The 23039-nt window shown below is 36.2% G+C and overlaps 1 protein-coding gene across 5 annotated transcripts in view; it reads left to right on the top strand.

The window, feature by feature from the left end:
• ERCC6 (ERCC excision repair 6, chromatin remodeling factor) overlaps nucleotides 1-23039 on the top strand; it is a 49691-nt gene that overhangs the window by 23336 nt on the left and 3316 nt on the right. For 3 of the 5 annotated variants that reach the window (XM_087766476.1, XM_087766478.1, XM_009465674.2), the window contains 12 exons: nucleotides 4005-4140; nucleotides 10831-11001; nucleotides 11453-11629; nucleotides 13007-13123; nucleotides 14573-14668; nucleotides 16474-16692; nucleotides 17455-17565; nucleotides 18005-18124; nucleotides 19182-19276; nucleotides 21170-21315; nucleotides 21398-22126; nucleotides 22754-22955. In XM_087766476.1, coding sequence (XP_087622602.1) covers nucleotides 4005-4140; nucleotides 10831-11001; nucleotides 11453-11629; nucleotides 13007-13123; nucleotides 14573-14668; nucleotides 16474-16692; nucleotides 17455-17565; nucleotides 18005-18124; nucleotides 19182-19276; nucleotides 21170-21315; nucleotides 21398-22126; nucleotides 22754-22955 — 2319 coding nt within the window. The remainder of the gene's footprint in view (nucleotides 1-4004; nucleotides 4141-10830; nucleotides 11002-11452; nucleotides 11630-13006; nucleotides 13124-14572; nucleotides 14669-16473; nucleotides 16693-17454; nucleotides 17566-18004; nucleotides 18125-19181; nucleotides 19277-21169; nucleotides 21316-21397; nucleotides 22127-22753; nucleotides 22956-23039) is intronic. The other 2 variants (XM_087766479.1, XM_087766480.1) reach the window with 2 other exon arrangements.

Raw genomic sequence — 23039 nt, 5'->3', positions numbered from 1 at the left:
GGCAGGGAATTATCCATGCCAAAAAAATAGTAGTAATAGTAAAAACAGTAACTTATACAGAGGAATTTCCATTTGCTTTTTTTTGTTGTTGTTGCTGCTTTTCAAAACTATGTTAGAGTGACTGGCCTTTCTTACAAGATCTTCTATGCTTTTTTGTTACTGAACAATGCTTTAAAATTCCTTCTTCGTAGGTGAAATTACTGGAAAAGATACTTGTTGGTGTCCTTGGATTTACAAATGCATACATGAATAATACTTGATTTTTCTAGTTCTGTTGGCCTGTTTACCTGATGTAAATTACTACATGCAATTAAGCAAATACCATAGTATATACTAAACAAAAATAATTAACTTTATATAAAGGCATATTTAAATTATGTTCAGCATGCACATGAATTGTAAAATAATGCTTTAAAGAGAAAATATTACTGTCTTTTTCTCCAGTTGCTTCCTACTGTAGCTTTTATATAAAAAACTCCAGGTCCTCCATCACTCAGGTCAGTTGATTTACTTTAATACTGTACAGATTATTTTGTGTAGGTATGTTCCCTGCCCCAGCTTGAGAACCACTAAGCTGATGGAAATCCTTTGGGAACATCTCTTGATATTGTTACGCAGTTACAGCTTAAGACATAAGATACTGCAGTGAAACTACAATAAAAGTTTTTGAAAAGGCCAAAATATAAACATACACCTAAGTTGCAGTGTTCTTTCCGCATGTAAGATAATGCATTCAGTTTCATTTTTGGGCTGGTGCATGTCATGAAGTCCATCATGATAGTAATTCCATAGGAGGAAACAAGGTTTAATTTTTTTGGTGAAACTTACTCTGATTTTGCTTGTGTGCTGTAAGGCAGAGGGTCTAAACAACTTGATCTTTGCATAGCCCAGTATTTTCCCCATCTGCGTTCTGAACTAGGAAGGCAGTAATGCTGGCTAGCTAGCTTCTGTCTGAAAGCCATGTAGCCTAGTAAGCAGAAGACCACCTGGTCAGTCTGGCTGAGAAGCAGGTATTAAGAGTGGACATAGTTGTGTTGTCGGCATGTTTAAATGTCTTCTAGCCTAGCTTGTATCTCATTACCTTGATGTGTAGATGGAGCTAGTGTATTACGGTATGAATCCGGCACTGCGGGCTTTCCTAGCCTCAGCTGGCCTTCTGTAAAATGGAGATAATACTGTCATTCCTGTGCAGAATTGCAAAGACTGTTGTATTTGGAGGCACTTGAGCATTAAAGCAATAGAATCACTTTTGTTGATATTCAAAATATTCAGCTTTATTTTCTATCAGTGAAATTTTCTGAAAAAGTATTCTTTAAAATAAGGTGAGTAGAAATTTCCTTTTGTAAATTGCTTCTGATTTTGAAGGAGCCTGAAGACTAGCTGAAGTAAGGAACTACTTGTTACATGGAGTATAACTATTACAAAAATTAAAATGTTGTCTCACTTTTAACAGTTGTTGAGCCATACAGCTGGGGAAAACCAAATGCCATGTGAGGTATCAGTACAAGTGTTGCAGCTATGGTGGTGTAAGGATATAAGGGAAGCAAGATTTATAGAGAGGGAAAGGTCTTTTGTTAGACAAGCTGAGGTAGTTGGAAAAAGCAACAGCTTTCAGACCAATGGTCCCTTCACAAGAAAAAACAAAGCAGCAGCAAACTTCAAGTAACCCATCTCTAGCCTGTTAAAATCTGCATCTATCTAGGTTGAAATCTGTTGTTGAAATCTGTTATTGAAACCTGTTGAAGGGCGTGGGGGTCCACAATTTTGCTTGTTTCCAAACATATTATTTTGTTTAACAAAGATGTTACCTTTCACTACAGACTTTGCTTCATTTATTTGAGAGATCAGATGAGAAACTCTGCCATAAAGTTTGTACACTGATTATTTACTCATCTGTGCTCTTCAAGATACTGAGATATAATCATACACATTAAACATTAAGGCTCAATCTCTACTATGAGTGGCAGAGAGATTAATTTCCATGGTGCTTACATAAATAAAAATCCATTGCCCCAGAAAATTTGTATTGTTCTTGCTGCCCTGTTCTTTTTTCACTAGGATTTAGTTGTCATTTCAGTTTCATTTTGAAGGCATGATTTGCTAGTGCTCGGCCAATAGAGTTGGTTATAATGCAACATGTTTTCCTCTGCTAATTTTTTGAGTACTTAAATATTATAGTATGACTACAGCTTCCTTTTTCTTGGTAGTAAGTTGCAGGAATAGATCTTATTTGCAATTCCAATCACATCCAATTAAATAAGAACTAATAAAGGATACTTGCTGTGAATTTGGGTTTTATAAACCAGAAGCAACAGAAGAAGAAAGAGATTTGGGTATATTGATCATATATGATACTGACAATAAGCTATTAGTACAATGCAACTGTGAAAAAGGGACAGAATATGTTATGACAATATATTTGGGGTAGGAACAGGGCAGTACTGGTATCCTGGTACGAGGCACCAGTAAGACTTTGGTTAGGAATGTTGTTAGTGTCACCTTTGTTCAAGGAAAACAAATACAAATTGGATGGGCAGCAGAGCAAATCTGTTGCAGTGATTAAGAGAATGAAGGATGCCTCCTAAGTGTAGCAAGAAGTGCATGGTTTGTTTAGTTTTGTGAAACAGCACAGAGTGGAAGAAGTTAGGTGACTCTTCTATATAAATAAATAAAAGCTCTCAAGAGAAGAATAAAATGTTGGCTAGTGGAAAGTGGTTAGAGCCAGACTAGACACAGAAGAGGTTTCACACAACCGAGTGAAGGGGGAGTGGATTTTCTGAAAATTGATCAAAAGAAGTGTGAACTCTTTGTGTAAGCTGAGGGGAAAAACAAAACAAAACAAAAAACCCACAGATAAACCCAGCATGTGAGCTTGTTTGATACAGACCACGGGAATAAATAGAGGTAATTTGTTACTACCCTTGAAGAATGAGAAACTAATATGTTCTGGGAAAGTTGTCTTTTTTGCTATAAATATTCTTAAGAGCAGTTGGCAATGTGAGCAGTTTCTGAAGACATTAACAGGTTTTTTTAAAGCAGGGTATTGCTGGTGTCTGGGAGATCCTTCTTTATTGCTATATGCATGTGGTCTTGAATGTGTACTGTGATCTTTTGAACTGTTTCTTAGCACTTGTATAGTAGTATGTAGTCAGCCAGACACAGATCAGTATGTGATAACTGTAGCTATTGCCTTTGTTCGCAAAGTCATTTTGTTCTGCTTTTTAAAGAGCAAATATATTTGAAAAATAAGTACTAGTAACCGTTACTTAATGTATTTCCTACATGATTGTTGGTATTTGTGATGGTAATATTTCTTGTTTGGCTATCATGCGAGAGATTTTTCTCTTCTTAACCTTAAGAGTAGCTCTGAACTTAATATACAGAAAGACTTTGTTTCAAATGTCCTCAGTAATTCTCAGAAACGATCATATTATTATGAATAAGAAACTTCTGAGACAGTTTAAGCCCAGCTCAGACTTCAGGTTCCATGGATGATATATTCTGCTGCTTTAGAGTCCTTGTCTTATCTGTAAACTATGGTGATAATAGTACAGTGTATTACCAACATGAAGCAGAAAACCTGTGTGTAAGTCCATTTGTGAGACTCAAGCTACACATTCTTTTTAATAGAAGTAATAAAATATTTGTTTGTTAATTTTTTCTTTTCTCTTATAGAAACAGCAGCCACCCAAACCTGATATGTGTTACCACAGGAGGAAGTTCCCTTATGCCTTATTATTTGGAGCTTTTCTGTTTCTGTGTTTATCTTGATAGATGCATCCATTAACTGTTTGGTGGATAGGTTCTTATAGCAGTACCCCTTTCATCTTCCGTTAAAAAACGGACTTCCAGAAGAACAAAATGCCAATTAATTTCCATAGCTCTCATATTCCACTTGAACTCTAAAGTGTGTCATTTTAATATGTGTGTATTTTAATGAGCCACTTAATACAGAGTATTTATTTCATGTTAAAGGTTTTTCTTGCTTGAATATTTTATCTTAGGTACCAGGGATTGGGTCCAACAGTGATTGTTTGTCCAGCTACTGTGATGCATCAGTGGGTAAAAGAATTCCACACTTGGTGGCCTCCATTTAGAGTCGCTATTCTCCATGAAACTGGTTCTTATACCGACAAAAAGGTAATGGTTGACATCCATTTTGTAATTCCGGAAGCTTCTCTCTTTTTTCTTTTTTTTTTTTTTTTTTTGTGCTAGCCAAAAAAAATCCTCTGTTTCTGAACGTTTCTGTGCAAGCTTGTGCTCTTTCTCTGATTGTTGTAAAAGAACAAAAAGTTCACTGGCGTGTATAGATTTGTTAGGAAACTGAACAAAAAGGGGATCACACGGAGGACAATTACATTATGATATAGACTAGCATTGCCTGAACAAATTAAATGTAGTAACAGGTTTCTTGCTTGAGCTTTGCTTGTACTGTAGTCCATGCTAGAAGTTCATGACTAGACTGCTTGTACACCAGATTCATGCTTCTAGTACTGGTGAATTCTTTCCTTGCACTTTTGTGCACCAGTATGTCTTTGATCTAATATTTAATACGTTTTGCTTGCACAGGCAATTTCCCTTCAGTTGGTCAGTATGTCAGTTGATATCACCTAGTTTCATTTTCTGTAATGATACTGTTACTTTGTTGGTTTTCTTTTTTTTTTTTTTTTTTTTTTTTTTTTCTCCAAGCAGTGCCTTTTCTGTCTTTTAATTTTCTTGGGCAGTCTCTTAATATGCATGTTCTTATTCCATTTCTTAAGTTGACAAGCCTGACTTGTCTGAAGTTTCAGTCCTTGGTACCTTGCAGGAACAAAAGCAGGAAAACGTAGATTTTTGTTTTCCCTTGGCCTCATATTTCAGATTCTTAAATGGATTTTCAGGATTCAGCAAACCATTTTTAAATTTATCTTTAAATATTTATTGAATTTCTTGTAATAATATTAAAATGATATGGTGCTTAATTGCACTTGATTAAATGTATTCTGAGGTAACTGATGCAGTTACAGTACATGGCAAAAAAGGAATAGCGTGCTCAAATGTGCTAATAGCTTCCTGTTGTTCGATTAACTTGGTATGTTTTCAAGCCCTAAAAGTCTGTTGACCTCAATAACATGCTTGCATATCTTCCTAAATTAAATCACGTGTGCTTATTTGGGGGTATTTGTTAATTAATGCACTTGACAGACTGGCTCAAATTTTTCCATCTGCAGGAATAGGCAGGTTTTCAGGACTTCACCTTCCTGTTATCCTCCCACAAATGCCTACTCAATAACTTAAAATTAAGAAATTTAGATACCATATGATCATTTCAGATACGTTCAGTTCTCTAATTCTGCCTTAATGCCTCATCTACTGAGCTGCAACAGTATGCTTTAAACAGGTGTCACTGCTGATGTGGTCTTCACCTCATGCAGATTTTTTTCCTAGATGCCTCTTAATCAGAGAAGAGCAAGCTTAAGACTACAGTAAAGTTAAAAAGCCAACAAAACTTTCCCATTCTAGTTGTCCTTATACCTGCAAGAAAACTTTACTACTAATTTATTAGCATAAATAACACTTGTACACTGAAAATATATCACATAAAATACAGGCCAGGTTATTTACTACTGCCTAGAATTTCTTTTCAATATACATTCTTTCTATGAATAAGTTAGTTCTGATCTGGTGACAATTCCATCTTCTGATAACCTATGGCATTACAGGAGTCTGCTTTTGCATAAGTTAACTTTATAATACTCATCCAGGGACTGTTCTGCCCTTGTGCTCTGGCATAAGGCATAAACTTAAATAAGTTGAAGAAATAAGAAAATTGTGGTTAGACTGCATAAGAACATATGTTTTTTCTTTGAGATTAATTTTTACATGGCTAAAAGCCAAGCCGCTGTGTACCTGTGGACTCAGGGTTGCACAGACCTGTTTGGAATTAAACTGACAATTCCAGGATTCACCTGTTTTTCTGTTAGTATATCATGGTTTATCACAAAGTAAATGAGAAGAGTTTTGTGCTGACCAGCTAACTTCCCAGGAGATGGGATTGGGGAACTGAGGTTAGAATGGTCTGGACCAGTGGAAGAACATAATTGTCCCCCAAATTAACTGGACATCAGACAGTGAAGATCTTAATGGATTTTGAGGAATATATTATCCTGTAGTAGTTGGCCAGCAGGTTGTTCATGGTAAAATACAGTATTGCAGCTTGTTCTGTACAGGCCTGTGAAAGAGGACAAATGATTTCTAAGGAACAGAGAAAGATCAATCTTAAAACTAATGAAGGAGAATTTTGGAGGAAAAGAGTTAAGCAATGACAGGTGTCCCATATGGTAAGACAGCATTTCATAGCAGAAAGAGACAACAGCTGAAGTTTCAGTTGATAAAACTTAAGTTGATCTTTTAGGTGAGATGGATTTATGTAATTATTACCATAACATTGTCAGGAATCCTGAAATATTAGCAAATACTAAATCTTTCAGCACTGGTGAAATTACATGCTTTTATGAATAGGTATTTTCTGTTGCACCTTCTACAGTACCCAAGCATCAATGCAAGATCCTGTCTCCCAGTTCTTTAGACTTGCCCACAGAAGTATTTGCTTGACAGTGAAGAGTGAGGAAGACATCTGTTTGGATTTTTTTTTAATCATAAATTGATAGTAGGCAATACCTTGCACATCTTTTCAGTTAGTGAAACTTTTTTAGTGTTACAAAAGGACTTCTGAGCAGTGTGGTAAGTGAAAGGCTCACTGATCGTTACATTGGCATAGCCTCTCTTCCCAGTCCATTTTGGTTTTCTTTGCAAGCAACTTCAGGATTTTCCACAATAATTGTATGAAATAACAGCTTGAATTGTGAGCACCAGATCGGCTGCAAATCTGGTCAGCCTGTTTCAGATGAGTCACTGAGACACCCTGCTTAGATATCTCTGCTGATACAGTATTTGTGTAGGATTTTAGCATATGTGATGCTTCAAAAGAGAGACTACTTCATTCCTTTGCTAAAATAACAATGGTAGACAATTTTTGGCAGTAAGGGAGAGAAGTGTAAAGTCCCAGTTTCACCCCTTGAAATATGACTAATAGTTTAAAGGCCTTCAGCTGTCCACAAGGGAAGGCAGATTGGTATTTTAGATGATTGAAGAAAGACACAATAGGAGGTTGGATAGGTTTCCAAGACTTTAGAGCTAGTTTAAGGCATTTGGATGAAATGTAAAACTGGTGCTTTTTTTTATTGTTATCAGTGCTCACAGAAGATCATTTGGATGTTCTATGATGATAAATGTGCTTAAGTTGGAAACAGTAGGAAGAACCAAATTTAAGTAGTAGTCTTCCCCTGTGAAGTCAGCTTTCAGTTTGAACAAAGTACAGCGTTTGTGGCTAAATATGTCCTGTGGTGCTGTCTTATGCTATTAACCTCCTACTATGGTTTACACTCAAATCTGATGTAGCTTAAAGTAACTTGTAAATATCAGGTGCTCTGAGACCTCTAAGGATGAGAGAAAATAAAGAAGTAAATCCAATGTAGTCTATCATAAATACTGTTTTATTTATGGTATAGAACAGAAGATAAGGGGAAGAAAGCTCTGTAAGTGTAGGAAAAAAAGCCTTCTGTACAAAGAGCTTGTCCTGTTGTTTCAAAAACTTCTGATGGCACATGAGCATTTCTGAATCATAGAATGTAAGAGGCAACATGAACTTTGGTTATCTTGGTTTAACATGTCGCATATGGAAGTAAGCTGTATTTTTTTAAGATCAAAGCTGAACTTTTAATTTCTTGATCTTTAGAACAGGTATCACTGAGCTTAACAATTCTTTCTGGTGGTAATCATATACCATTTGTAAAGCCATAACTTTACATTTCCTTATTCTGGTCAAATGCTGGACACACAATGCAGCCCTCAAGAACAGTTTTGTGATGCTTGCACCTGTGGAACCATCTATTTGAAGATGGCTTTGCACACTGAAGATTTTAAACCCTCTACCCTCACAGTAGAGTACATGTAAAGAAAATAAGCTGCAGAGGTTACAGTTATTGGCATGACTGCATATGGAACCTTTATTTTAGTCAAAGGCTCTATTTCTGAGTTAAGGACCAAACTCAGATAAACTTAGTATCATGCCACAAGAAGTAGCATTCTTTTTAAATATGTACTAAGTGCTTTAGCTCTTATTATTTCAACTTTTACATTATTAAACATTGTAATGCGTTCTTTTGAAGCCTCTTCATGGTGCCATTTAGATTGTTTTATTGGGGGCAGGGAAATAATAAAGAGGTTTTATAGGTTGAATTTATGGATCTCTGGGCTTAATGGTTGGTTATGAGATAGTGACAGGCCTGCTGAAGAACACATTTTTGATTCACGAGTGGTATATGGTTGTATAAGTGACTAATATTATCTCTGTAAGTTCACACTTGCCTTAAAGGTATCTGAATGTTTAGAGAATTTTGTAGTTATCACTAGGCTAGTTCTTTAAGTTCAATCTTAACATACGCGTTTCTGTTTAAGAAAATTAACATTTTTAATACATAATAATATAGAAGAGTTCAGGTCCTCTTAAATATTTTCTACAAGACTACTTTATGCTAAAAAAAGATAAACCTTATTTCCGTAAGCATCAGTCAAAAAAAATGTCCTGTTTTTGCAGCTTCAGAAACAAACTTGTAGCTACAACGAGGTACCAACAGGAAAAAAACATGTGCTTAGAGGTGCGTCCTCAGAATAAATCATAAACATGCTTTATGAATAAATCATAAATGATGCTTGCCAAAAATCTTCCAGTCTTTGTACATTGCATGTGTCCCAGTGAAGACAAGGCAACACAATCAAATTATCACTTTAAGTTAGGAGAAAATACTATCCTTGAATTGTAAAGGCCTGAAATACTGTGCTGAACAGAACTACAAGATCAGAATTACTCGAGCTACTCGCATGTTCCTCTATACATTAGCATCTTTTACAGGCCGGAGTTCAGAATTTCAAAGGTAGATAACTGCTGTGTAATCTTTTGGCATTAGTAGGATTTGTCTCTCTTAAGCTGATTTTTTTTTTTTTTTTTTTTTTAGTTTAACGGTGCATGCCCTAAAGTGTTTCATTGAAGTGTATTTCCTGAGGGGGGAAAAAAAAAAAAATAAACATGCCTGAATCTAACCAAACAGCAATTGTGAATTAAAGAATAAATGATAAAATAGCATAAATTCTGAAATGCCACAGCCTCAAAGCAGTGTGTATCCAATATTAAATCTGTTACCATATTTTAAAATATTTAAAATTATTCCAAGAGCTGCAACTAAAGCGAGGGTAACCTCTGAGAAAGTACCCAATGCAGTAAAATGAGAGTTGATAAGTGTTGTAGTGTGAGTTGATAAAATTGTGGTGTTGTATTTCTTCATTGTCAGCACAAATGCTTGTTTATTAAAAATTTAGCTTGAAGGAAACTTTAATTAATTACAAGTTCAGTAAATCCTGACTAGGATTCTGCTCTGGTGTGTTTACAGTGAATGGCCTTCATGTGCCTGTGTTTCACTTCTGTTCTCTCTGCTACCTGACAATGTGATTTATGGCTGTTGTTTTCTACTAGTCCACTGTTTGCCCTCTAGGAGGGATTGGTCTCTTGAGCCTCCATAATAACAGCAGCACTTTCACAAAACATCTTTTAATGACAACAGTGTAGCATTCTGTAAGTCAGGCTAATTGCAGACATACCCTATTAATTGCAAAAACTAGGAGAGGTTACATATTTTACAAGCTTTTAATTTGAAATCGCCCGAGATGATTTGTCTTAAGTGTTTGGGTAGAGATGTCTACAATATTCTATGATAGGCCATTGCTGAGACTTTAGGACACGGTTGCAGACTATGGGCAATGTACCAGGTAGAATTAAGCTTTGGATGTCCACATCTGCCTAGAAATCCTACTCTGTCTGTAATACAGATTGTTCTAAATATTACATATTCTTTCGAGAATCATGATGTCAACATTAAATTATGTGTCATGGTTTTATCAGGAGGTGATAATCAAAAAGTAGAAATTCCTGAACAGTTAAACGCAGAAGAGCTTTTTGAGTCTTGGGGTATGTCTGAGCAAGAAATTTTACTATAATAATAAGAGATCGTGGACTTTACATTGGCTATGTTTGTTTCATCCAGAATTGCCTCCCAGCCCATCATCTTCTGTTTAAGTCTTGTAGATTTATATGTGGAGGATACATGCAAGAAAGAGGAGTCTTTATAGATTGTCCCAGCCCTACATAATTTACAGCTATAAAGGCTAGTAAAAACTTGGGGAAAGGATATAGCTTACAAGAGAAGCACAAAATTTGCAGATTAATAACAAATATATTAATCCTATTAATGAAAAGATTGGACAAAATTTAGGACTAACCAAATAGATTTTTGTGATTGTTTTTCAGTTTTTTCACTTGTTTAATTTTCCTCTAATGTTCTAGAGCTTGCATGCAGTACCCAAAGCTGGGATTGTGAGGTGAATATACAAGAACTTGAAGAAACTGGTTACTTAAATTTAATGCTTGCTTTTTCAGACATTGCCTTAAAAAAAAAAAAAAAAAAAAAAAAAAACAAAAACCACTGTTTCCTTCTGACCAGGCTTCAGGTCAAATTCTGATCTAGTATGACACAATATTGAAGTGCTTCATTCTTTTACAGATGAGCTAAGAATCATATAATCAAAATCTTGCCTATACTTATTTTCTTTGCAAAGTAAATTATATATCTGCTTTTTCAAAATTTTTTGTATGTACCTTGGACAGCAAACCCGTAGTTCAGTAGGTCTGAGTTTTCTGTCTCACTGTTACTGACAACGTGCACTTTTTGCTTTTAGGTGAAACTAATTCGTGAAATTGCTTCATGCCATGGAATTTTAATTACGTCTTATTCATACATTCGACTGATGCAGGATAACATCCACAGCTATGACTGGCATTATGTGATTCTGGATGAGGGTCACAAAATCCGAAACCCAAATGCCGCAGTCACACTTGCATGCAAGCAGGTACTTTATGAAAAATAAATGAAGATTCTAAGTGCTCTGGGGGGAGGTTCCAAAATCTAATAGCCTGTATTACTTTATTATAAAAAATACACGTTTGACCATTAATAAAGCATAAAAACATAAATCACAATGGTCTGTATTTGACTATTTCATGTACTTAATATTTTTAATGAGTTTACATCAGTAAGTTTACAGAAATATGGTAGAGAAAAAAAATCAGAAATTTTAAATTGTGTAGTAATTTACCATTAGGGATAAATGTCAGATTGCTGGTGTTCATTTTATGCTAACAGCTTATGGACAATATATTGTAGAAAGCTGTTTATTTCATGAATATGAGGCCACATATTTTTAAATGAGAATTCATTGATTAATTGAATATCCTCTGAGGCAGGTTACACCATGAACCATGAAAATAACTTTCTTTTGGTTTTGTGTTCTTTATTAATAGTTCCGCACACCCCATCGAATCATCTTGTCTGGCTCCCCTATGCAAAATAACCTAAAGGAGCTCTGGTCCCTCTTTGACTTTGTATTCCCAGGGAAATTGGGAACACTACCTGTGTTCATGGAGCAATTTTCTGTTCCAATAACCATGGGAGGATATTCCAATGCCTCTCCTGTCCAGGTAAATGCATCAAAAATATCACTTTCCTTGAAGGAAACTTATGTTGTTTCTAAACTGACTTTTAAGTGTACTTCATGCTGTATGTTCTAGAGAGTAACCCAAAAGAGTTGCATGTGTGTTTTACTGCTGCATTTGTGAATAGAACTGTTCAACTAAATGCGACCATTTCATTTATACAGGGGTATAGCTTATACACAAGGTTTTCTTGTCAAAAGCCCTAACGTTTAAATCATTAGAAGTATTCTTTGATATAAAATAAAGATAAGCAAATTGGGGTGGGAGGTGACTGATCTCGTAGTTTGATGTCTTTAAATAGAACTTTCCTGTTTGATATCAAGCTTTGGCAAATTATGCAATAGAGGAATCCTTAAATCCAAACTGAAAAGTGTTTTCATTTTAAAAAAGCTAAAGTAGGTATTGGAAGTCTGAAAGTAGATAAACTGTTTAATTTTGAAAGCAAAGATCATTTGGAATATTATTCTGAGTAAGTATGTCTATTAATCTTTGTAGTTGTGGCTCTCAGTATTTATGACTTCTTCAACATTTTTCAAATTAGCTGATAGATAAATTGTCTGCATAATAATCTGCAGATTAAGTTTCATGTAAATGCTAATAAACTTGTATCCCTTCAAATATTCTTTGTAATGTTTTGCACACATACATTTCTAAAGTTTTATTTTCTTTTTGAGTTTAAGTACTTCCCCTGTCTAAAGCTTAGTAATTTACTAAATTGGGTAGCCAATTTGTTTTTTACATATCAATAATTTATTATATTCTTTGTTTTGCTTTAAGAGAAATGAAGGTATTTTTAGCCATTATGTACAGTTAATACCCATCTCACACATCCATTACCCATTATAGAACCATATGCTCCATTTAAGGCCAGAGTGACCTTTAGTTTCTGTGATCATGAGGATTTTCTTGTACCGATTTTTTTAATAGTCTCAAGCGGGCACTAATCTTCACGTATTGTCTAGTAACCACCCTTGCTGCAGGCTTCTTTTTTGATCTTCAGTATATGTATTAGCAGTTTTTCATGAGGATTTTGGTTCTGTGCAAGTTTATACTCACTTCTTGGATTGGTTTCTAAAAGAAATATCTCATTTCTGGTCTCTTTTAAAGTCCACTAAATTAAAGATAAATTAGGAAAGATAAATTAGTGGTGTCTGAGGAAGACTTACTTATTCAATGTTATTGTTGCTAACATGAATTTTATTGCAATTCTTGTTGTGTTGAAAATGTAAGTGTAGCTCCACATAAATCATAAACCATCTCATTTTGTTAGGATTTTCCTATTACTCGTTATGGAATTTTGCTTGTTGCTAAAATTAGTATCAAGAACCAAAATAGAACTCTTGCTTTTTCTTCCTTTTTCAGGTAAAAACTGCATACAAATGTGCCTGTGTGTTACGGGACACCATAAACCCCTACTTGCTGCGAAGAATGAAGGCTGATGTAAAAATGAGCCTTTCACTTCCAGATAAAAATGAACAGGTTTGCTTATTTTTACTATTAGATCTGAGCCCTCTCCCTCCCCAAAATCCCATCTTTCATGGATGTTTGAAAATAATTTGTGCTAATAGCAGATTAAATGTTGTTTTAACTAAAGATAAGACATAGAGCTTTCAAGTTGCATATTCTTTTCACCTGTGTTGTGAGTATTAAATGATCATGGTCTTGCAGGGTCTATACAAGTAAACTCTTATCTGAAAAACAAAGGATATATGAAGTGTAGTCAGGTCTGCTTAATACTGTCCTGCTAGGTCACAGGTGCATACAAATGAGCATCTGTGAGGTGTTTCCCATGGTGCATCTCTTGGACACTTTAACATTGTTTCCTGCTGTAAAAAGCTTAATTTGGGCAGCAAATAGTAGAGGAATACTTGATGGCATTTGTTCATATTGCAAGCTAGCTGGGCCTGTACGTTCTAATAAATTTCCAAATAGTAGCTTTTTGATCTAAAACTTCTTTGCTCTACAAAGAGGTGGAATATTTTTTTAGGAAACATTTTGATTCAAAGTAGAGGAGGTTAAAAGGATTAATTAAACAACTGAAATTCCTACAAATACTCATTTGTAGGAATTATTAGATTCTTCTGCCACCCAGGTTTCAGTGCTTCAGGTTTTCTTGTCCTCTCCTTACTCTTTTCCTTCCTGTCTCCTCCCTCTAAAAGAGAAGTAGATGTGCTAGTCTTTGTAAGACAGTCCCGAAAGGTACGTAATAAATGAGTAGGCCATACTCAGTTTCTGCTGTTCAGTCTAATGATCTTTTTTTTTCATTAGCTTTTGAATTTCTATATAGAGAGTCTGGACTACTTACTCTAAAGAATGCAATCATAAACAGATTAAAAAAATTTTTGTTCTTGTCAGTCATAGGGCGCTACATAAGTTTGACTTATGGCATAATGTTGGGTGCCTAGCAGGATGCGACGAAGTGATTTTGTTCTGTTTTAGCCCATCAGACCATCTGAAAAATCATTACATGCTCACACTCAAGGGCTAATGACAGAACAGATTATGTGTGCTAACCTTCCCATGAGGTACTAAGGATTTGCAAGTTGTAAGGAACATAACAGACACACAATGGAAAGTGTTTCCTATAAACGTAGCTTTGAGAGAATGCTAACATTGAACAGTTACCTCATTAAAACTGGAAAATAGCAGCACTTCCAAAACTGAAGCAGTTTGAGGGGAAAAAATAACTGGGAAAGGGCACAGAAAAACTCATTAAACCCATCTTAATGATCATGTTCATTCTCTAAGAATTCTATTTTTTTTTATTTATTTATTTCTAATGATTTCTATGCAGCATCTTTTTAACTTAGTATTTCAGTATGTCAGACATCTGTGAAGCTTCATTGTAGTGCATTGTAAAACTTTAAAATTCACTCTATTTGGAGTTTACAGATTGGGCTTGAGTGGTTCGTTTGTTTGTTTTGGTAGGTCCTCTTTTGCCGTTTGACAGATGAGCAGCGTCAAGTTTATCAAAATTTCATCAACTCTAAAGAAGTTTACGAGATTCTCAATGGAGACATGCAGGTTGGCATTAATTAAGGTTAATGACAGGTAGAGTTTGATGGATAAAGTCATAGACTGACCTTCGCATTCTAGCTGGATTCTGCGCAGAAAGGGAAGCAAACACGCTGATCTCAGTTCTGCTTTTTGGATGTCTCCTTTTTTTTCTCAGAAATGTTCCATGGAATATGTAGAGTTAGTGATCCATATGTAGTGGCATGACAAGGTAAAAGTAGGAATGGAACGGGCTTCGCAATCTTTGTGATCTTGGGAACAAATTATGGCTTGTTGGATGACCTGCTTTAGGTAACTGTATGTGTGCTTTTAACCAATTGCAAAAGCAAAGCAAAGAAAAAGAGTAATTTGTCCTGAGAGTACGGTTCAGGTATGATAACTTTGTGAGGCAACAGTTGATGATTTCATAGTTTTAACATATAGCAGAGCAAATAGCAAGCATCCTTGTTATTGTCTTACTAGTCACTTCAGTATCTTTTGCCTCCATCCTCATGACATAAGTGTTGAAATTGCTGTGGCCAGGGTGTCAGCAGTAATTGAAATACAGTTTCAAATGCCTGCTGTTGCCTGCGTAAAAAGTCTGCTATTCCCTGTGACTCCTACGTTGCACACATCTGGTCCGTTTGACTTCTGTATGCATGCAGTGGACGTTTTTCAGTCCCATTTTAGCTGCAGGATACAGATCTATTGTTCGTAAGAGGAGAAGTAATGTGTCTTGGCTATAATGTGTAATTTACCACGTTTTCTTGTCTTGCAAAGTGTGAAATTCCTTCTCCCCTCACCCCCAGTGGCTCCCGTTAGTTGTATGGTCAGTACAGCCATGTATATTGCAGTGCCATACAAAGCAGATGTTGACCTTATCACTGTTTTGACTTCTTTATTTTTCCAGATCTCACAAAGGTATAGTGGCCAAGTTTTTTCAAGTGCCTAGCCTTTTTAGTTATCCCAATGAAAATTATTTTAATGATCTTGTACAAGACTATCTGCAGAAATTTCTCAAAGATGTTACAGAATGGGCTATCATATTTGCTAGAGTTCTGAAAATTTTGAACAGTAAATGTCAATGCTTTTACTAGATGTTTTGTGTTGACAGCCGTGAATCCCAGCTGAAAAACAAAAACCCCATTGTACAAACAAACCATAAATTATGAGCAGGCTCATCCAACTTGTAGTGCCAGAAGATTGAGATATTGGCTGTTTCAAGCTAGTTCATTTTTATGAGTGCCCATTATATCAGAAGAATAAATAACACTTGTAACATTATTGAATAAATAACTGAACAGAATCCTTCTAACATAGCATCAAAAGTGGTAATTTTCAGCTTGATATGTTTGCTCAAATATGTTTGCTCATCTGTTCTTTGCTACCATGCATTCTGGTATCCTCAAGGTCTGTCTTAAGTTACCTGCTAGCATGGCGGGGCTTGGAAGGAAGGACACAATAATTTAAAGTAAAAAACCTGGTGGAATTTTTCCTTTTGAGTAGGAAAAATTTGACTGAGTTACAGCTACAGACTGCTTTTGCTAATGTGGAAATTGTTGCAGAATTCTCTTAAAATTGTCACCAGAATAGGCTCACAAGAACATAAAATTTCATTCATTCATTGACCTTCTCTTGTACTGATTTTTTCCAAAAACTTCCATGAAACAAGTATTAGCATCCATTGGCTTCTCTAAAGAGCAAACCACTATTAAAAACAAACTTCTTGATGATGACTGGATTAATCCATTGCTGTTTATTTTTCTCAACCACAACCTATATAGATACAAGTATTTGTCAAGAAAATAAAAATATTTTTCTCCTGTATTCTTTAGATTTTCTCAGGACTAGTTGCTTTGAGAAAGATTTGCAACCATCCTGACCTCTTCTCTGGTGGTCCCAGGATTTTGAAGGATGTACCTGATGCTGAAGTGGAGGAAGCAGATCAGTTTGGATATTGGAAACGTTCTGGAAAAATGATAGTGGTAGAATCCTTGCTGAAAATATGGCACAAGCAGGGTCACAGAGTGTTGTTTTTTACTCAGTCAAGACAGGTAAGATGAGCTAATCGGTTTTAGTTTTAGTTATTACTAAAACTAAAAAAGTGCATGTGTGTGTCCCAACAAGGCTTGTAATTAGAACCACCTTTTGCAGTGCCCTTCTCAGAAAATTAACAACTTGTTGAAAAAAAAAAAATACTAAAATGACTAATGTCTTTGGAATAATTGGAGACCAGTTCCCAAGCTCAGTAAGCTTTACTGGAATGACACAGTGTTGTGGCAGTGTTGCCCAAATTAAATATACTGCATCAAAGCTTGTATCAGTTGTACCCATATAATACCAGGCTGAAGCAGGGGTGATGTATTTATTGTCCCTACTGTGTAGTTTTGGCATAGAATTTGTAGTCAGTTTGCTTGCTCTGTTTAGTGCATGTGCACATCTAATCCTCAGAATTGTGTGCTACAGTGACCTTCATTTGTTTTACCTATGTGTTCATGATTTTGTCTTGCTTCTGTGGATTCCCTTGGAATGCCGCTCCATTTACCTGGTTAACTGTCTTGGGACTATGGCTCTGGACTTCCCAAACCAAGCACAAACATTCCACTCATGCATTCAGCAGTGAAATAACTACGCCCCTCCTCCCCCCAGTTATGTAAGATAATGAATTTTCTGCTCATTTAAGGTTCACAAGTTTTTGGTCGTCATCTTGTTTGTTTGATTGGCACTGCAGTTAGTACCAGAAATTCTTAGGACTTGATCAGACAGTTGCTCAGTCTTCACATCTGGATTTCATTAAAATTTTTCCATCACAACAGATGCTGCAGATACTTGAAGTCTTTGTGAGAGACAGAAACTATTCCTACCTCAGGATGGATGGCACCACAACAATAGCTTCCAGACAGCCCCTTATAACAAGATATAATGAGGTGAGATGTTGCGTCCCACACACTGATGCCTGTTAGTGAGTATGGTTGAGTTCTTACATTCCTTTTTGGTCTGTTTTTAAAAACGCTGCTTCAGGTTTGAGACACAAAACTGGGGAGTTCAGTCAAATGAAACCTCTTTCTTTGTGAGAGCAGAAAAAAAGTCATCACTTTTTTCACACTTAAGTTGGGTTTTCTGCTAAGGAAAAAAACGCAGTTGAAAAGGGGGAAAAGAAATTTTATCGGACAACAGTAAATGAAATTTAGATCAAACTACTTTTATTTGTCAAAAGAGATATTAGGCAAAGAAATGTATTCCTTCTCTTGGCTCCCTTTGCATCTTTCCAAATAATGCTGATAACAAACGAATCCAGGAAATAAAAAAAAAATGATCTTGTACTGTGGTAATTCTTGCTTTAGTAAATTCTCTCTTGTGTTATAGGACAAATCCATATTTATTTTTCTTCTAACAACTCGTGTTGGTGGCATTGGAGTTAACTTGACTGGTGCTGACCGGGTTATTATTTACGATCCTGACTGGAATCCCAGTACAGACACACAGGTGACTTTAGTTCATTACATTCCATTTACCAGCTAAGCTGAAATAAAACTCAAGATGGAATGACATTTATCTCCTCAAATAGTGTTAAAGCACTATGTTGCTCTTCCCTAAGTTGCTGTTTCCAGCAATGGTCGCTTAGGGTGCAGTTCCACATTATGATTACTCTTGTGGCAAAGCCAATTTAAGTGGTTCCCACCACATCCCCTTTATGCTGTTATACCTTACCACTCTTCAATATTGTGGATTCATGTAGTCTGTTTAGTGTAGCCAAACAAACAGTTGAAATGCTCTGGTTTTTTTTTAAATAAATAAACAAACAAACTAGATGTTTCTGAAGGGAGAGTACAGCTGTGCAAGCTCTTGAACAGGCATGACTGTTCATGGTGGCAATGCAGGGTAAGAAAAAGAGAACAAGTGTTGCTTAAATTGGCTTTGTCACTAAATAATGATATATAGCTATGCCCTTAGAAGTTGCTGTTAAGCCAATACCGTAAAGAAGTTGTTCTTTATCTGGTGGTGTGATGACTCTGGTTTATCAGATCCCTTAACAGTATATGGGGCTTACAAGTTTGAGAGGAAAAAATTATTTTTGATGGCAATCCTACATAGCTCTGAGATCTGCAGGTGTGTAGTCTGACCTAGAGTGGTCTGTTTTAGTGGTTTGTTCATTTGTAGGAAAGCTTTCAGTTAAGAAAAAGAAGAAAAGTTCAAAGGAAATGTGTATATTAAAGCTCTATTGTGAAATAGATCCCTTTTGGAATAAGTCTATATAAAGTACGTATCCTAGATACGAGCTCTAATTTTTACATAATTTATTTTTTGCATAGATTTCTTGGTACAATTGAAGACTTGTCTTTTTACATGTGTAAACGTTCTAAATTGTTTTCCTCTCCTGCTGAGTTAGTTGTCCTAATGCTGTAGAAATACCATGGCTATGTAACTTCCCGAACTATTTGTTAAATGTCCAAACTAGGTTTGAAACAGTGGTATCAATAGCTCTCTGTCAAACACATGTCTAACAGGTTAATGTCTGGTAACCAAATCTTTTGTGTTTCAGGCTCGGGAACGTGCTTGGAGAATAGGCCAAAAGAAACAGGTGACTGTGTATAGGCTTCTCACTGCAGGTACTATTGAAGAGAAGATATACCACAGGTCAGTCAGAACAATTCCTTGGATACAGCCATATGCTAAAGAAAACGTTTGTAGCGAATCTGAGGTGGTGTAATAGTGATGTACCTTTGCATGTGCACACATGGCTTGTAACCCCCAACCTTGGTCATGATGGGCATGTCATGGAAAACTTTTAAAAATTTCTGCTGAGAAATGGGCCGCCTTCTAATATTAGACTCCCAGCTGCAGGCCTGTGCTGCTGCCTCTCTAGCTCCAAGACCCACATGCTAAATATACCTCATCAATCTGTTCCAGCAGCTGTGTCCAGCACATCCAGAATTCACTGTAAATGAGAGAGTATGAGGCATAAACAGGAAAAAATGAGCCCCTTACTCAGAACATGAGACTCAACAAGTCTGAAATGCAAATTGAAATCAACAAGTTCTTTATATTGTCCTTAGGATATATAAACATACATGTGGGACATACATCCATTTACTACTCTGCAAACCCAATTTGATTTTATTCCCAAATCATTCCAAAGTGGGAGAATTAAATCCCAAGAACCACCAGTCATATTCACATTATTTATTCCAAAATGTAGCTAAAGGCTTAAAGTGCTTGTATTTTGAAGTCAATGAAATATTTTTGGTTTGCTTTCCCATTCAGCTTTCTCAGTAGTTAGCTTCACTCACGTGAATTCCAAATGAACGTACATGGGAATCCTCTGTCTAGGCATTACACTTTGGAACTGGAATATCCTCTTTGAAAATGCAGATGAATGAAAAGCTCTAAATAATGAAATAGCGGCACTTATTGAGTGCCTTTTTTAATCTGTTTTACCACATGGACACAAAGCATCCGCTGTTGGTTGGCTTGCGTCCCTCTGGCATACTTCTGTTTGAACAACACTGACCACATCAAGGAAGTGGGCTGTAAGGGTCAGGACAGCCATCAGAAGTTAATTTATTTCCAGAACAGTGCAATGGACTTCAAACTTTAAACAAGTTGTCTTTTCTCTTTGTCTGTGTTTTCTTCCCTGCAAATATGTGATCATCCTTGCAGGAAGCTATGAAGCTCAGTTAATTCTTAAAAACTTTGAAGTCTTCTGGTGGGTGTACTACAGTAGCTGGCACCTCTGTTTAGACTTAATTTTTGCCAATTGGATTTAAAAATAGTTTCCCTGCTTAATGCCAGCGGAGCCAAAACCATGATAAAAAACACTTCTTGAGAACTGATTTCCAGCCTTATTTAGGGATATATTTTTTGTACAGGTAAATAGTGCCTAGAACTTCCAATCAAAAGCTATGTAATACAAACATGGCATAGAAGTAGATTTACCAATACTAGACTTTTTGCAGCTTAGTTCTCGCCCAAACTTGTTCCTTTCAGTCCTCTGCAGATGGGCTCTTTTTCCCTTCCTCTGAACCACAAGTCTGGTTTACCTTTTCAGTGATTGTCATCCAGTCATCACCATCAGACTGAGCTACTCTGCTGCTTTTGATTCCTCCAACCAATCGAACCATTAAAATGTTGTCATTTTAACAAGATCTTGTTTTTTCTTTCAGGAGCTTTCTGATAGTTTTATTGTAATATATGCAAGTTTTTCAATTTTAATGGACAAAAAAATTCTAGCTGTAAAGTTATTTATTGCTTAGTTAAGAGATGCCTCATAGGACATTTCAGGATGGTGGTTACCTGTTGTGTTATGGGGTTGTTGCAAAACAATAAATCCCTGTGTTTAACAATTTAGTTGGCTGTTTGAAAGTTACTAACTCAAGATTGTCTTTTGGAAACTAACATCATCTTCCAACTGCTTAATTGTTCTGCAGGGTAACGTTTGTGCTTATACAGTTTTCTCTTTAAGTACTTTATTCAGTACTTAAACATAGCTAGACATTGTTTCATGCACAAAGTACTTTTTTTATTTTTTAGACAAATCTTCAAACAGTTTTTAACGAACAGAGTGCTGAAAGACCCTAAGCAGAGGCGCTTTTTCAAATCCAATGACCTTTGTGAACTTTTTACTCTGAGCAGCCCAGATGTGTCTCAGGGTACAGAAACAAGTGCAATTTTTGCAGGTACACATTTTTTAATATTTGTTTAAAAGAAAAAGTGTTTGAAGTGTTTGATAAATGGATCCTAATTTCATTCATCCTTCAGGTACTGGTTCAGATGTTCAAGTCCCAAAACACCAATTGAAACGGAAACTTGAAAAGCCACCTGATGACATATCTAAAGGTGATCTCCATCTTACAGAAAGCAGCTCACCAAAGTACAGCAAGCCATCGAATTCCTACCCAACCACCCACATGACAAATTCTTCTTCTAAAACAACAGAGACAAGTGAGGAAACCAAAGGAAATTTGGAAGCCTTTGACCAAAATAGCTATGCAAAAGAGAATGCACAAGCTGCTACTAATATAAATTCATTAAATAAAAGCAAGGAGGAAAGCTTGGAAAGAGCTGACAAATCTACGTCCCAGTCATTGCCAGGTGATGCAGGGTCTTCAGAGAATGCCAAATGTCTGAACGCCATGGTGGCTGATGAAGTATGTGGAGCTGCTAATGCAAATGTCAAGGGAGATTTTAGCCTTACATGTGGTGCGGCTGGCTCTTGGGAAAAGCAGGTTGCTAAAACTGAAGATGAACACTTAGGTAATAATCATTATAAATGTACCTCAAAAACAAAGCACAGGGTGGATGTGCTGTCACATGAAAGCCACAAGGATAAGTCTAAGAAGAAACATCACAAAGATGCCAAATTTGAAGGAGAGCGCATTCCTCATCTCGTAAAACAAAAGCGATACAGAAGGGAGAACAGTGAAGAGAAGGAGGAAGACTCAAAGAAAAATGACGATTATGTCTTGGAGAAACTTTTCAAAAAATCAGGTAACAATTGCTATTTGGCTGCTCAACAGTGTCAGATTATTTAAAGAGAGGTATATAAAACTCACACAAGTGAGGGAAGGAGCAGTTCTGTTACTCTGATGGTTAGAGCTACAATACAAAACATGTTTTATCTATTCTGTTACTGTAGTGAAACATGAAAGTGTTCATTGTTGAAATGCTCCGGTTATGAATGTGCTAATTACCTTGGCACAACCGTTTCAGAGAGATCTGCAGCCTTCCAGAAACACTTCTGGATATAGAAGTAATGCACTGTTTCTTCTGGAAATAAGGATGTAACCAACCTTCATTTACACAAGGGTTTCACTTCTGTCTGTCCTGTCCATAACAATAGAAATGATCGATTTACCCACATAATTGCCAAGTCTGTTGTGAATAATGACCTCATCAGCACACCAGAAGTGGTTTGCTGTCAAATTGATTGCTTAACTGATAGAAGGGGATTCTCTTATTAGAAATTACTATACTGAAGTGCTGAATATAATCAACCTGAAAAAGGAAAAATGTGATTGTGGCATTCACTTAAATGGTGAATATTTAATTTTACAGATAACCATGTAAGTTAACAGATGTCCTCCTTCACCTTTTCTTGTATCTTATGTTTTTTAGGGGTACACAGTGTTATGAAGCATGATGCCATTATGGAAGCTTCCAGTGCAGATCATGTGCTGGTAGAAGCAGAAGCAAACAGAGTGGCCCAGGATGCCTTAAGAGCCTTAAAAGTCTCTCGACAGCGATGTTTAGGAGCTGCTTCTGGTGTGCCAACCTGGACAGGGATGAGTGGTCTTTCAGGTGCACCATCAGCAATAAAGTAAGTTCAGTTCTCACACTGCTTTTCCAAAAATAGAAGAGTTCCTTAGGATGCTATGTATTTATCTTTTTTTTTTTGCACTTG

The sequence above is a fragment of the Nipponia nippon genome, unplaced genomic scaffold, assembly GCF_047370975.1.
Source record: "Nipponia nippon isolate SJK-2023a ecotype South Korea unplaced genomic scaffold, ASM4737097v1 scaffold_3, whole genome shotgun sequence".
Classification (NCBI taxonomy): domain Eukaryota; kingdom Metazoa; phylum Chordata; class Aves; order Pelecaniformes; family Threskiornithidae; genus Nipponia; species Nipponia nippon.
Note: the sequence above shows the minus strand (reverse complement) of the source record. Positions and strands in the feature narration are given on the sequence as shown.